The following is a 15,359-nucleotide window of genomic DNA, read 5'->3' as shown; positions in this document are numbered from 1 at the left end:
ATCTATATGCAGTACATTACTTGCCTCTACAAAGTGGAACTTGGACACTTTTCCCATTGTTCTCAGGAAAGATCTATGGGAGAGCCATTGTCCCTGTGAGCACTGTCCTCATCAAATGGAGTTGTAATTGAGATAGAAAATGATCTTAGGTCAAAGATGCTGAAAAAGAATTTGGGAGACTCTTGCTCAGTTTCCAGCTGTGCCCCACGTCTCCTGTCTGCCCTTGGGTAAATGCGCTCATTTCTCTGTGCTCTTGCTTCTTGTGTGCAAAGCAGGGATCATAATGCATCGTTAGTCTGTCCTGTTCAGTTAGATTAAAAACTCTTTGGAGCGGGCAGCATGTTATACCGCATGTTTATGTAACATTTTGCATAATTTGATCTTGGCTGCCATCATCTAGGACACGTGGAGATACCTCATAAATAATACTAATAACATTTTAATATTGATAATGCTTAGCACACTCACAGCATTTAACTTCCCCCTAAAACAGCACTCAGTACTGTCGACATCGCAGTGATTGAGCATGAGTCACGTTGGCTCCTTTCCCTGGCATGGTGCAATCTGTCAACTAGCCAGAAAGCTGAGGTCTTCAGTGAAAATGTACTGGGTGTCAGGAACACCTGAATCTTTATGCAGTCCCAGGCAGTGACTTACTGTGTCGTTGCTGGGTAATGTTTTTGGTTTGTTTTTTTTTTTAAAGTGAACTCTGACTTTTGACATCTGACTTGAGATGTTAGGAGCCAGAGACTTGGAGCTTCACGAATCCTGTTGGCTGTATTAGAAATTACAAGTATTACACACTCCTGAAAATCAGTCTCTGTGAAGCTCGTGCATTGGAAAACCCAAACCAGGGGACACTTAAAAAAACCTGCCTGTCTCCTGCTTGCCTTCTTATCAGTAACAAAGGTGAAGTATTTATGCACCTTAAGGGGGTATATGTGCTAATTTAGTGAATTTAATGAAAGTTTACACTTTCCTTCCTTTTGGAAGGAAAGCACTATACAATTTAGATAATCTCATTTTCACTGACTGCTCTTTGTTGCAGGATATAAGAGGAGGGATGGAAGAGAAAGAGACCAGATGTACAAAGAGTGCTGACACATCTGCTCATCCACCACAGGGTCCCTTTTCCTACTCAGATGAGAAGCTTAAATAATGAAAATCATTCCTACCCTTCGCAGGTATCTCTGTCACACAGATACAACGGGACCTTCCTTTTCAGGAGTCCATCCATAGTCCATTTGTGTCCTCGAGGAGGTTCCAGCAGCTGCTGTGATCCTGCATGCTGGCTGAAGCTCCTAGCTTCTAGTTATCTGCTGAGACAGATTGGCTCAGTCATTTGCAATCAGTCTTTTCTCCAGGCACGTGTGCTGTGGGCCATCAGTGCCAATTTTTGCAGCATATTCTGGGAACCAGGGTAGAGGGGCCAGCTACAAGCCTTCAAAAAATAAAAACTGTTAGGGGAAAAATGTGCATTCAAAATATGGGGTGGTGGCAACTTAAATTCTGAAAATTGTTTAAATTACAGCCAATAATGAAAAAACCAACAGGAGCTCATACCCAGCTTTCTGTTATTGCCCTGTGTTTTGCTTAGACTGTATGTAATTTCTTCTGAGTGACCTTACCGAGCACTCCCTACACTTCTGAATTAATCTTTATTTACTTTGCTGCAAAGCTTTGTCACCACATGACTTTCTTTTCTGTACTGAAGCACTCATCAGAAAAGCCTGCTAAACCAAGCAGCAAGCATAGGATTTAGTGAGGCTGTATCCACTGAAAGCGTCACCTAGCTGGGAGAAGGGAGAAAGGCAAAGTGGCTTTATGTCCCTCCAATGCAGTACTGCTAAGGGAGTCAGTGTACCCTCTAGGATAATTTAGCCTTGGAAATGGGCCGTCTGGGGGAGCAAGGTGCTCACTTCCACATCCTTCACCAACTGATGTGCTGGGGTACAGGGTACTGCCATGACACTTGCAGAGAGCAGAGCCCCTGTGCAGAAGGGCACACACACCTCTTAAAACTGTGAGAAGATCCATAACCTGTCCTTTGTACTTTCATTGTCATCTTCACATTCCTGTAAGGCAAGATGGCCTTTTATTAAAGGTGCGCTGTACTCCCTTCAGAGATGTTTGAGTTGTACGTCATTGTAAGCTCAGCTTGAACTCGTGTGACATTTGACAAGGATAGGTGGGAAGTTGCAGAGAGTGGAAAAAGTAATGTTTAACATCTGAAGACTAGTATGGACTAGAAAGACAGCAATTATGAACAGAGAGATGAGTGCAAGAAAAAGGAACAGGAACGCAATGAGTGTTAAGTGGGCTTTAGACCTTCAGTGCTGGAGAGGCTTCTGCTGCTCTTTTCCCTTTCCATAGAAACAGCTTCTTGTTCAAAGACAAATATTTCCATTGTTCCTTGTATTTGCAGTAAAGTTCAGTATCCAGGACCACATCTGTCTGCCTTCCACCCGTCTGTCCCTCTAGTCTTGGGGAGGTGACTCCCAGTCCTCCAAACCTGGGCAGTTGACAGGCAGCTGCACAGCAGTGCTCACAGGGAAAATGGCTCTCCCATAGATCTTTCCGGAGAACAATGGGAAAAGTGTCCAAGTTCCACCTGTTTCAGGAGGTTCTTTGGAATATCTTCATGCCCCACACATCTTTTTCCAAGGCCCACTAAGCCTTAAACCCACAACAAGAGAACAAACTCCACACCTATAAAGCATCAAAAAGTAAGATGAGAAGATAACCTTTTACTGGGAAGGTGAAAGTTGTGCTGGAAATAGAAAGAATTGACCTTGCTTTAGATGGTGCAGGGCACTTTACAGCCAACTGTCCTTACTCCACATGTGTCCTCTTTGCACTTGTTTGAGTTTTTGAGCTACCAGAGAGATCATCTTGTAGGTTTGAGGGGGACAATGTGGTGTCACCAATGTCAGTGGGGAGGCAGGGATCTGTATGCTGTAAAAGGTCTCAAAATGTTCCTCTGCATTCTTAAGGACCTGCATGTCTTCTAAAACCTGGGCCTTTGTTCTTTGTTCCTGAAGAAACACTTATTCCCCTCTTTATGCTGTTTCACTCCAAATATTTAAGCATTTCTTTTTGGTAGAGTGGGGAAAGAGAGATCCGGAAAGCAGAAGAGAGATGCCAAGGCAGAAGAAAAAAACCCAGACAAACCAGAAAACATTAGGAGCAATAGGGAGGCTTTCCTTTTTTTCTCTCTTCCCTGCCCTCCTAAATCCATCATCACTAGTCCTTTCCTCTCCCTTTCTTGAAATTGGGTCACACAAACACTCCTGTTATGGGGCTCTATTTATTTAGTGGTTATGTCTAGTGGGCCCAGTCAAGATAAGGACCCCATTCAAACCTATGATGATATGAAGGCAAAAGAAGGAACTTCAGTACTACCAAACATGTCAGGACTGTTGCTTTAGTTTGACAAATGCTAAGGAAGACTTACACAACTTTGGATGGGGTCGCTGGGAGGCAGGGCAGTGAAGTGGAGGGAGGATTGGGAGATATTTTGACCTTTTTTTTTTTTTTTCCCTTTCAAAACACTGTTTTTACATTTTGGAAGGAAATTTCCACCAAGTAAGCTTGACCACATCCAGATTAAATCTGGTAAAAATGCTCATCCCAACCTCCATGGCTCAGGCTCTGGTTTAAGAATGGTAACTCCACCAGTCTCTCTGACATGTCACTTTCTGGGGTCATATATGTTGGGGCATATATATGTATATCAGAGCATTCAGCTGCACTGTTCAAATTCAGATTTTGTCACTCTGGAGTACATTACTAATTCAAATCACTCCTGGACTGCAAACTCCTTTCTGTTTTGGCTGCCAACTTCAGCTCTTCTCTAGAGCAGAGGTCCAACTGAGTCCAAAATCAAAGACTAACTCTTCTAAGCTCTGTATTTTGCCACTGATGCCAATAGAGAATTGCCTCTGCTAGGTGAAATATCAGTAAACAGTAAGGATTTGAAAGTTTGGACCTTGGTTTTGTGGTTCAGGGGGTTTCCTCAGGTGGTCCTTCTCTGATATCTGTTACCCCTACAGCTCCATCTGCAGCAGGAAGCAACTGCTAAAACTGCCACTTTGACTAGGAGATTTTGGAGCAAAATTCTTTCACTTGTCATATAGCACAATAATGTTCCAAGCTGCAGTCCTATTGCCTCATACTGTGACCTTGTTGAAGCTCCTAATGTGAAGCTGGGTCAGGTTTTGGATGCCAGTCTCCAAGGCAGAGCCAGAATGCTGCAGGAGGCACCATTTGGGAGTCAGCGGGAGGTGTGATTCCTCAAGTCAGTCTTGAACTGGTTCCACAGCATGGTGGAGTATTGCTTTCCTGGCAAGAAAGACAGGCAGCCGCAATCCCAGCCATCTGAGGATATTAAAAAGCTCTTTCTCCAGGAACAGTCATTACCTCTAATACCCTGCTTAAGTTTAAATTTGGGTAATTACTTTCTTCTGACCTAAAAAAAGATTCTTGGGTGGTTTTTTTCTAGGTACTATATTTTTCCCATGCTTTCTACAGTAAACAGCTCTGTAGGAATGATACACACTGTTAAACAGATGCTCTGTTGTACCCTGAAAGCTAAATGCAATTTGGAGGTGGGTCATTATCAGTCAAGAAGCTCTGGGGCTCAGCTGCTACAGGCAGGAGGTAATCATTAATAGCAGGACTGTGTAGCAGCATTGATGAAGATGCATGGCATTTTTGAGATATTTGAATAATTAGCAGTGGATCTGCATAATTCTTCTGAGAAAAACACCAGGTTGCTTTAGAAGACCAAGGTATATCCATTCAGGTACCGTGACAGCCAGTCAGAATTCTTGGTGTAACTTGTGCTGGTTTTAGTACCAGTGAGTCCTGGGGTCGCTGTGGTGAAGAGCATCTTAAAGAAGCCTTGCTTTCTCCCTGCAACCTCCCATTTGATTAGGGGCCTGTTGTGGCCCTACACTAGGTCAGAGATCTCCCATTGTCTTCCTGTTTCTGGAATATCTGAAGACTTGTCTCATTGTGTTAATACATCTGTTTATTTGTTCTTCAGATTTCTTCTGAGCTTTTTAATGTTTATTGTATGTTTTTCCTGACAGAAATTTTTTTCGATTTTTTGTTTTACTGGACTTGAGATTTTAATGGATGCAGTTAGAATATCTGAGTAAATCATTATGTAAAGAGTTTTAAGAGAGGAGAGATTTGCTTCATTTTGTTTCCCTAATAATAAAAAAAACCTAACAAAACTTTTCAAAGGCCATCTTCATCCTTGCCTAACTCTGCAGAGGAATATGATGTGGTGCATAAGAAACAATTGACTTTAATTCAAAAAAACTTAGAGCCTAATGAAAACTGAGCTATGCAGCCAAAAACCATTATAGCCTCATAAAGGATCCACTTTCTGAGCAGTCCTTGGAAGTTAGATCAGAGAGGCTGACCTATGGTGCTCTGTTTTGTTGGGGTTTATCTGATTTAACATGGATACAACAGTCTTTCTCTTTTCTAATGAATCTGTTCTTGATAGAAAGTCCCTTCCAAATGGCAGAAAAATAGAAGCGTTGCCAAACATTTAAAATCTCCATACTGCCTCCCAGTAACATCATCACAAGTTATTTAAACCTTCCCTAGTGCCTCTCATGCAGCCGAACGTGCCTGTCTCGTACTGGCCTCTTTAGCCACCAGAGCGCTTGTAACAAACATGGGTAGAACCCTTCCCAAATTTTCGTTCATGAAGCCTGGCCATGAAAAGTGCCTCTCAAATCAACATATAAGTCTTGCTGTGGTTGGCAGCATTAAAGTCCTTTCTTTGGCATCAATGTTATTGAAGACTTGAAGACCTTAGTGATGCATATGGCAGGTGTCTAAAGTTCAGGTGCTCCTCTTTTATGAGAGGAGTGTGTAAACGATGATGTGATGAAAGCAAACATGTACAAGATTATGTGACATGGGAACACCTAGAGCATGTCTACCTCGAGTGCTTGCAAAAAGGCTTTATAAATTGCCCCTTGTGGCTTGGCCACCATGAAACCCCCCAGCATTGCAATGCTGGATGTTGGCATTTAATTTCCAGTGGACTCAGAACTCAAAACCAGTCTTCTATGTAGGTCAAAAAACTCCAACCTTTTTCTGTAATGCTTTGCTCTAAAAAAGACAAAGACGAAATGCTCCAGTCTTTCCAAAATAGGATTTTTAAAGCTTTTTGTTCTGAGAAATGTTTTGATTGTTTTGATCTATTTGAACACAAACACATTTTGAGAGGTATTTTTCTTTGAGTGAACATTAAGTGTTACATTCAACTTTTTCTAGTGAGATAGCTTAGCAGATTGAGGCTGAAGAGAAAGAACCCTGTTGATTCTGTCAGCTTGTTTTGTAGAAAAAGACAATGAAACTCCTATGTATCAGCGTAGAAAGAAAAAAACCACAAAAGCTAAGTGGTAATAAGAAAAAGTAGGAGGGGGCAAAAAATGAAACTTGCCTGCGAGAGCATATGCAAAAGACAACAGCAATGAGATAGAGAAAATGAGCACCCCTTTCCTTGGAGCTACTTGTTTCTCTGATCTTTATAAGAAATCACTCCTTCCACTCTAAACGAAACATCAACTGTCCTGCTGCAGGTACGGCATCCTCCTGGCTCCTTGCAGGACAGTCACAAAGCAGGTGAGGAAAGTAGGGAAGGAACACAGCTCTGTCCTTAGCTCATTTCAAAAAGGAGGGAAAGAAAATGTAATGACTGCAGACTGGAATGACAGGGTGAAGCCATTTAGCTGGTGGGAAGGATGGTAGGATGAGGGGTAGGGCTCAAAGGGGGGGCAGAGAGGAGTGATGGAGATGTGACATTTCACCTGCACATTGCCCTCAGCTGAGCCTGCCTGGCACCAGCTCAGAGGCAGGAGGCCACAAGGAGTTGTATGATGGCTGGCTGGTGTTTGGGATGCATTGCATGGGGCTTCACATTTCCACTGCAGTGACTGAACTGCTCTCCGTTTTGGGGCAGGAACGGGTTCTACCGTGATTAGCCATACCACGAGGCTGGCTTTTCTGCTTTGCTGTAAGTGCATTCTTCTCAGGCATTTCTACTGCAGCTGAACCTGAGATATTCAGGATCTTAACTGGCACAAGGACCCTAGGAGTAGTTCATGGGCAGCAATAGGAAAGACTGAGGGATTGTCATGTTTGTAAAGCTTATATATTTTCTGTGGTTTCAGGATTGCCAGCCAGCAGGGAGCTCTTTGTGCCTGCTTGTACTCTTACTGTTCAGCTGATGATAGAGAAAGAGCAGAGGGGACCCAAAAGTACTGTTTTATTTTGCTCTGTTGTATTTTTGTCAGTGATAGAAAATAGAGATTAAGGCCAATCCCAAGAACGTTGTTGTACTCAGTTTTTTAAGTGCAAGCTATTTACAGCTCCAACATAGCAGACGTTGCTTCTGCTATTTGTCAGTCAGGAATCGAGCCCAAAAACTTTGCCTGTCTCCTATCATCTGTTTCTAACATCGTCTTCCATTACATATAGTCATGTTATCAAGCACTACCACAATACGTCCAGCTCCCAGAAACACCTTAACTGTCTTGCAACTTGTGGTTTTTGGCATGTGCCGAATGGTTTAGAGTGGATTAAGGGTCTCTCCTGGTGTGTGCTGGTGATGCATATCCCTCTTGACTGTCTCTCTATCCCAGGCTTGCCCTGTCCATTGGAAGACATGGTGGTCTGTCCAGCAGCTGCTCAGGTGAGGTCCTGCTCAGGGTGCAGGACAGGGATGGCACCCAGCAGCAAAGAAAAGTGTTGTTGCCACAGGCAGGCACCAACTACAGAACCAGTACAAGTGTTTTAGTCAAAATACAGTTAACCTAGATATGGATCTTGATGTCACAAGACAGTACTGAAACCAAGAGCTTAACAGGACTTTTACAAGGCAGAGATATTTATGTGCACAATGAGAATAGTCCATGGTTAAAGGAGTCAGGAAATACTTTTTATTGTTTTTCTCTTTTTCAAATGAGAGCCATGACCCTTTTGTCTGAAAGGGCTTGAATCAACTGTGAACTGTCACTGTTAGGGGAAAACACTTCCTTTAAGGGCAAGTTATAACGTAGCAAATTGCTGCAGATTTTCTGGTACTTTGCTCTAAGGCACCTTCTGGTGGCCAAGGAGAGGAGTTGACCAGAATGGGCAGAAATTGAGTGTGTCTTCTTTTAGTTTTAAAACCTGCTGGAGGCCTCAAATTTCACGGGGAAAGATACTGGGAGTGATGCTGTGGGAAGGGAGAACAGCAGTGAGGAAGGGCTGGGGTGGAGAGAACATGTGGATGGGTTTGCTTGTAATTAGTAGATTTAAACTTTGAAAGAAGTTAATTAATAATGAAACTTCTGACTGAATGATGCAGATTATGAAGACTGGCTTTGTCAGCAGCTGCAATTAATTACAGGCTCAGGCACGGGAAAAGGAGGGGGGTGAGGGATGTGGGAAAGGGGAGGCGTCACCAAGAGAAAGATGATAAACCTGGCTGCAGGCTGTTGCTGTGGTGACAGGAGGCAGTACCTATGGTTGAGAGCAGTGACGGATTGAAGGAAGCAGGTACTTCTAATTACCCCCTCAACCAACCCAAGCAGGCAGCAACCCCTCTTGACTTGGGGCAGGAGATGCTCAGGTTTTCTCCTTGTACTTTATTCCTTTCTGCTGCAGATTGGATGTGTTTTTTCAAGGTTCTCAACTGCTCTAAAAGGAAAGTAGTGAGGCAGTGGCTTTTCCTAATATCACTTTGATAGCCTGGGAATGGCCAGCAATCCAGCACCGTCCTCGGGAAGCATAGACAATGCTGGTAAACTTTGAGAGCTGATATCCAAAAGGCAGGGAAGAAGAAATTGTATAGATGGCCACAGCTTTTTTAACAAGAAGATGAGGGCCTTGCACGTCTGGCCCAAGTTTCAGCCTTTTTGGGAGCACTTGTTATGACTGGTCAGACCTTGTGCTTTGAGGTTTTGCTAGCTGCCCAAAGGCACTCTGCCCTGGTCTGCATGCTCTTGGGGGGGACACTGCAAGGGGTGTGAGAGGGGCACGGGACCATCCTCACCATCCATACAGTGCTGCTGCCAAAGCATGTGCACAGACGTGTAGATCTGCATTAAATAAAAACTCCTGACTTTCAGCCCTTTTGCCTGAATTCTCTGAGTTTGGCAGCAGTCAAAGAGTAGTACTCTTTGCCTTCAGTTCTCTTGTGTCATGTTTTCTGAAGAATAAAAAAAAAACACTTAGGCTGTTAAAACAATTCCTGCTTTCCACTTTTTTATGCATTAGTTTCATCCAGGGCTGTTCTAAAGCCCTGGTTTTGTCCATACATTTTTTGCCTTCCTTATGCCTAGGGAGAAGGACTTTTGCAACCATTGGCTCAGCCCACTCTGATACTCGTGGCCCCTTGCAGAATGTCCTTCAGCACTGCTCCCTTCACCAGCACTTCACTGGTGCTGCCTTTCCAGTAACTGTCAAAGCACCTCCTGAAAAAGGGAGAGACTGATAGAGCTGGAACTGCTCGGCCTGGTGGAGAAAGGGCTCAGGGAGATCTTATCCATGTGTATCAATACCTGATGGGAGGAGTAAAGGACAGAGACTGCTCAGTTTTGCCCAGTAACAGGGCAAGAAGCAATGGGCACAGCCTGAATAGTGGGATATCCTAGTTAAACATAGGAAAACACTTTTTCTATGAGTAAATACTCAAATGCTGGAGCAGGTTGCCCAGAGAGGTTCTGGTGCTTCCATACTTGAAGATATTCAGACCCCAACTATATGTGACCTTGACCAATCTGCTGTAGTTGATGTTACTTTGAGCAGGGCTGTTGGACAAAATAACCTCCAGAGGCTCTTCCAACCCCAACCATTCTGTGGTTCTGTAATTCTGTGAATGATGATGCTAAATAGATTTTGAAGAGTCCAGAGGAGAATTGCAGTCTTATCTGAAAAGCCTGTGTGAGCTAATGGAAACCTCTCAAATTGTTTTCCTGGACTTTGGATCAGATCATTAAAGAAACTTGGAAGAGAGAGGAGGCGAAAAGCTGAAGTTGTGTTGTATAGACCCCTGAGGGCAAATACTTTATTTTTGCCCCCCTTCTGGCACAGTCCTCTCAGAAAAGGTCTCTGGTTTTGAAGCCAGCCTACATCAAGGGTGGCCTCCGTGTGCATTGTTTTGTACAGCACTTGGGATAAACTTTGGGAGGTATAGTGATAACACATTCTTGAAATCACCTTATGACATAATTGGCAAGGTAGAACTAGTGCCCTGCTCTTGTCTGATTTTGCAACTGAATGTAGCTCACCGAAAAACAGCTGGGGGAGAAGAGAAAGAATTAATAATCTTCTTGATCAGATTGTACAGGTTAGTCATAAATCACTGTCAGAGAATGAGCATGGAAGACTTGCTCAGAACAAACCATAGTTGTTGAATGTCTTTCAGAAGGGATCAAAGATACAGGCCACTGTTTTTAGATGCAGTACTGCAAGGACTGAAAGAGGATGTGCTCAGCGGATTGTATTTTAAGTGGATAATTTCATGGATTTTGTTATTGAAAAAAGATAGAAGAAAGTTTTCTGACAGTGGAAACTGGGCAGATATATTGCTGTGAGGTGTATAAAATACCCAAGAATGATGGTTCTGCCAGAGGTTGGAGGTCTACTCTCATTAGCTCTGCATCACCACTTTACAAGGGGAACACTGGAAAAGTATCACAGAAACGTGCCCACTTTCAGAGCTAAAATTCTGCAAATGAGTTCTTGGACAAGTGTCTATCAGACCTTAAGACTCCTTCAGTCTTAAGGAGGAGGGATGGTGAAGAGAGGGCAGATAGAGGGTGTGGAAAGCACAGAAAAGGTCAGACAAATACACCATTTTTATCCTCTTCTCTAATATATAAATGAAGTAGCACTTGATGAAATTAAAAGGCAACAAATTAAAAATAAATAGGAGGGAACAATTTTTAATGTAAAGTATAATTAGCCAACGTAGCTCAGGGCTGCCAACTATTATTGAAGCAGATATTTTAGCAAGATTATCAACAAAGGATTCAAATGAATAAGCAAAGCATCTGCAGGGACACAAGTGTAGCTGAGAAAACAATTATAAGGACTATCAATCCTCATGCTTTAGGCCATAAATAGATCACCAGCTGGGGTCAGAAACACAATTTCTCCCCATAGTTACTAAATAACTTAGGCATATTGTGGAGTTTTATCCATAGTGGGTTACTGCTGGAAGCAGAATAACCAGATGGAGCACTGGAAACTCTTTACCCCCAGGTTCTTCTTAGAAGGAGACTTCTAGCTTTGTGTTGTACCTGCTTCCCAGAAGGGCAATAATCACCAGGATTAAATAGACATCAGTCTATCCATTTTGATTTAGATCTCTAGATCTTAAAGGTCTTTGATGTATTTTGGTACAGGTCACCATGGAAAGTCTCTTCCACGTATTTGGAAAATTCAGTAAACCAATGAAGGGAGAGGCTCAGCAAACCAACTGGAGAGGAGCAAGCATCTGTTTAAGCATAGCAATAATTTGACTTGTATAAATGCCTTAGGCCTTCTGTGCTACCTCTACTTTCCCTTTTTTAAAAGAGTTTTGGCTTAATCAAGGAGTGGAGTAGGGATGAACTGAGGGGGGAAAATGTAAGAATGTAATGAATCAACCTTCCAGCACTTCTTTCCCTTAATCTTCCCATTTTGCTACCCCAAGCCTAGAGCAAGCTTGTCTCAGTCATGATGCTTTTGCAGTTTTCCTTGACTCTTTTCCACCTGGTTCGAGTGTGTCAGTATGATGGTGATTTTGCTAAACTGCGTTACCCTGGGAATGTACCAGCCATGTGAGGATATGGACTGCCTTTCTGACAGGTGTAAAATCTTGCAGGTAAGCGGTCTTCCTTCTTGTTGTGATGGTGCTTCGGTCCAAGTCACAAATTTTCACGCATGCTTTCCTTCAGCGTGTGGGCAATACCTTCCCAGAGAGGTTGGCAAGATTGTCCCTGGCAGTAAGCTATCCTGTTGTAAAGTGACAAAAGCTTGCTTTGAGGAGAGGAATGGGGTGAGAAAGAGAATGAATGAAGTCTACCTGTGACCATGCAATACAGAACAGCTGCTAATCCTCCGGATCCTGCACGTAAGCAGGAGTTTCCTGATGTAGGCAGTTACAAGATATATAGCTCAGAGTTCGGCCAGCAAGAGGCAGGCAGCAGAGAACAGCAGCCCCCATTGCATTCACTACTCTGTTGAGGAGCCAAGAATATTACTGATTCAACAAGTACTGTGGCATTTAGGATGCTCAAAGGAAGAGGAAATAAGAGGAATGCTTAGAAGGGCCATGAGTACATCCAGCTAGCTGTGCTTGCTGCTTCCCTAAAGAGAAGGTGACAGCAAAGGGTGTCATTCATAGTATTGTTGTGGCTAAGACCTTCAGATATCTGAAGCTTTTATCTGTGATTAGTATGTGCTGTTCAAACTCTGCATGAAGCTGCACTATGTCCCCAGCTCAGCTATTTGCAGCAGGGTGATGAGGAGCCCATCCTGGGGGACCTCAGAAGAACAGCGTTTTCCTGGCTGGATTTGGACCTGTTGATGCTGAGCCAACACCTCCTTTCAAGTCTGTTTAAGGAGTCTCTGAGTCTGCATCAATTATTTCACCTATAGGGGAAAAAGAAGCTACAGAAACCTGCTGCAAACTTGAGCAGCAGGAAGCTGTGATGCCAGGGCTGCATGGGAGCAGCTTTTCCAGCCCTTCTAACTCATTTTCAGAAGTACTTAAATTTGTATTTATGTGCATTCTGGGTTTTAAAGTCAAAGGCTGGGAACGCTTATCAGATGTGCTCTTGGGTTTCTGTTTGGCAGGTATTTGATGATTTCATCTTCATCTTCTTTGCCATGGAAATGGTCTTAAAGATGGTTGCCCTGGGGATCTTCGGCAAGAAGTGTTACCTTGGAGATACCTGGAACCGCCTGGATTTCTTCATTGTCATGGCTGGGTAGGTTGATAGTTTCTGGGTTTATTTGTTCTGTGTTTACTAGATTCTTGCATAGAACAGAAATGATGTAACTGAAGGGAAGTTTCTACTCTGGTGCTACTCCAGTACATCTGCCGAACTGGAATCAGGCATGCTGGGCTTAGCAGTCTATGGAAGAAAGAGTAGACAAGGTAGCTTAGCTCCCCAGCTGATGTGAAGCCATCTGTCTAGCACAACCTCAGCAGAAGGTGTTAATTTGTACCAGCTGAAGAGCTAACCCAGAAACTTTTCTGGGGTTTTTTTGTTTTGTTTTTAAAATGTCTGAGTAGAAGAGGTGTAACCCTTACCAGAACCAAACTGAAGCTAATGTTTCTGTTTCCAGCAGCAGTGTTTCAAAGGTAGGAATGTAATTTTTGCTACTATGGGCTTTTTGCCTTTGTACTGCATCAGGGTTATCCACACTACTATCAGGACAAGCTGACATTAGAGTGTTTTTTACAAAAAAGTTGCTATGGTGAAGCTCTGATTTGCCCCTCTGCACATATGAAGTGGAAAGTCTATCAGGATTTGCCTTCTGAATCACAGCAAAATGTCCATTTCTGACACCAGTGGGATGTGCTCTTTTGGAGTTATAATTTTCAATTAGAATGCCTTGTTGTATAATAACAATAAAAAAAAAAGGTCAGAAATAAATATGTAATATTGCTGTTCTCACTGTAAAAAAGCGAATATCTTTTAGAGAGAAACCCTCACTTTTCTCTTCCTCCCGGTGAGGAATTACTAGCATCCACCGTTGTCTGGAAGTGCAAGTATTGCTGACTGAGCTAGCAGTGATTTCGAGCTCACTTTGCAGAGTTTTCCCCTGTGGTGTGGAGCAGCACTGTCTTTATATTTGCTTTTGACACAGTTCTTCTACAGCAAAGCTTGAAAGTCATTCTCTCTAGAGGGGCTTATAATTGTTTGCTTCTGGGAGGAGCAGAGAGTTTCAAACTCAGTGCAGTTGTAAAAGTTTGAAGGCTGATTCTTGGCCAGGTAGTGCATGAAAGGAGGACAGGTAGATGAAAGCTGTAGTCTTTTCTGAATTAACACAATATGTGTGAGATAGGAAGACCTTTCTTGTGGCTGAACCTGCTGTGATTAGCGTCTGATTTTAAATGGCCTGACACGAGGACTGTGAGCTAAAGTTAAAGCTCATGGCAATGAGAAAAGCCAGATCGTTGTACGTTCTAGTCTGAACTCCTAGTGGCAAAATTGCTGGAAACTGGATGCAGTGAAAGCAAGATCCTAGCAGAGCAACCTTTGAGGAAGAAAGGGAAGAACTGGTATGCTTGAAAAGAGGACATTGGAGCCCATGGTGCTCCTCTGTGTGGGTGATATGCTGCGGTGTGTTGGGAGAAAGACTCTGCTCTAGGTGGGCACAGGAGCACCAGCATATGAAGTAAAAGGCTTGGGAACTCTGCCTGGTGTCTCTGTAAGCATGGTATGTGAGTGATGCTATCTGAAGAGATGATGAAATCAGTGGGACAATGTTAAATGAAAGAGGGTGAGCTCAAGTACTTCATGCAGAAAATAAGTGAAATCCACACTATATAGACAAGAAGGTAGAATACTTGATTTACATATTTCCTTCGGTCGCCACTGCTGGCAGAATTTTGAGGAGAGAGAGGCTCTTTTGTGCATCTGATAGCAGTACTAGAAAAAAAAGCTCATATCTGAACTCCTTTCAATGCCAAAGAGACTTAGTATCAACTCCTTAGATATAAAATAATCAGTGTGGAGGACTTTTCATTTCAGGTCCAAAACGGAAAGAAATTTGTTTCCAGATATCTATGCAATTGTCCTCATGAGGTGTCAGGCTGAAATGATAGTAATCTCACTAGAATATCTGATCTCAAAAGACTTCTGCTAAAGAAAGATTTTTCCATTTAGTTATATAGAACTAATGACTATATAATGTATTTTGAGTTAAAAAAGCTTGTGGTTATTAATTCATTATTCTTTGAAATTCATTAAAATTGTCTGCACTGTTTAAATCAAATCCAAGGCTTAAACTTGCCCTTATGTACTCTAGGCTTTTATTTAACTTGAAATGTAAGCCTCAAGCTTTATCCTTATTGATTCCACACCTGGATCATGGCTTCAGCTTACTCTGGTCCAGATGCTGCCTTAGCGATCTGACTCAGAGAGGACAGCCTGCATTAGGTCTTATACGTTTTCTCCATGCCCGTGAGCTAGATCTTGATCAGAGGCTAATCAGTTTTCTCTAAGAACTTTATCCTTTTCGTGGTCCTAGATTCTCATTTTCTGCAAGGGAGGTGATAAACTTCACTCTTAAGAAAATGTCCGTGGTGTTGGGAAGTAATGCCCGGCCTAGAGTACACACAACTTCTC

At 42.8% G+C, this 15,359-nt stretch overlaps 1 protein-coding gene and 1 long non-coding RNA gene across 5 annotated transcripts in view; one reads left to right on the top strand and one right to left on the bottom strand.

The window, feature by feature from the left end:
* Window positions 1–1,124: 1,124 nt before the first annotated feature.
* On the bottom strand, window positions 1,125–5,742 carry LOC116787197. The gene is made up of 3 exons (XR_004357211.1): window positions 5,643–5,742; window positions 1,548–1,556; window positions 1,125–1,134 (listed from the first exon to the last, which is right to left on the bottom strand). It is a non-coding gene; the product is annotated as an uncharacterized LOC116787197 (long non-coding RNA).
* A 6,032-nt stretch (window positions 5,743–11,774) lies between these two features.
* The window catches only part of CACNA1I (calcium voltage-gated channel subunit alpha1 I), a 92,558-nt gene continuing 88,973 nt past the window's right edge, over window positions 11,775–15,359 (top strand). For all 4 annotated transcript variants that reach the window (XM_032688588.1, XM_032688586.1, XM_032688587.1 and 1 more), the window contains exons 1-2: window positions 11,775–11,881; window positions 12,856–12,989. In XM_032688588.1, coding sequence (XP_032544479.1) covers window positions 11,789–11,881; window positions 12,856–12,989 — 227 coding nt within the window. In that variant the 5' untranslated portion in view covers window positions 11,775–11,788. The remainder of the gene's footprint in view (window positions 11,882–12,855; window positions 12,990–15,359) is intronic.

The sequence above is a fragment of the Chiroxiphia lanceolata genome, chromosome 5, assembly GCF_009829145.1.
Source record: "Chiroxiphia lanceolata isolate bChiLan1 chromosome 5, bChiLan1.pri, whole genome shotgun sequence".
Lineage (NCBI taxonomy): Eukaryota > Metazoa > Chordata > Aves > Passeriformes > Pipridae > Chiroxiphia > Chiroxiphia lanceolata.
Note: the sequence above shows the minus strand (reverse complement) of the source record. Positions and strands in the feature narration are given on the sequence as shown.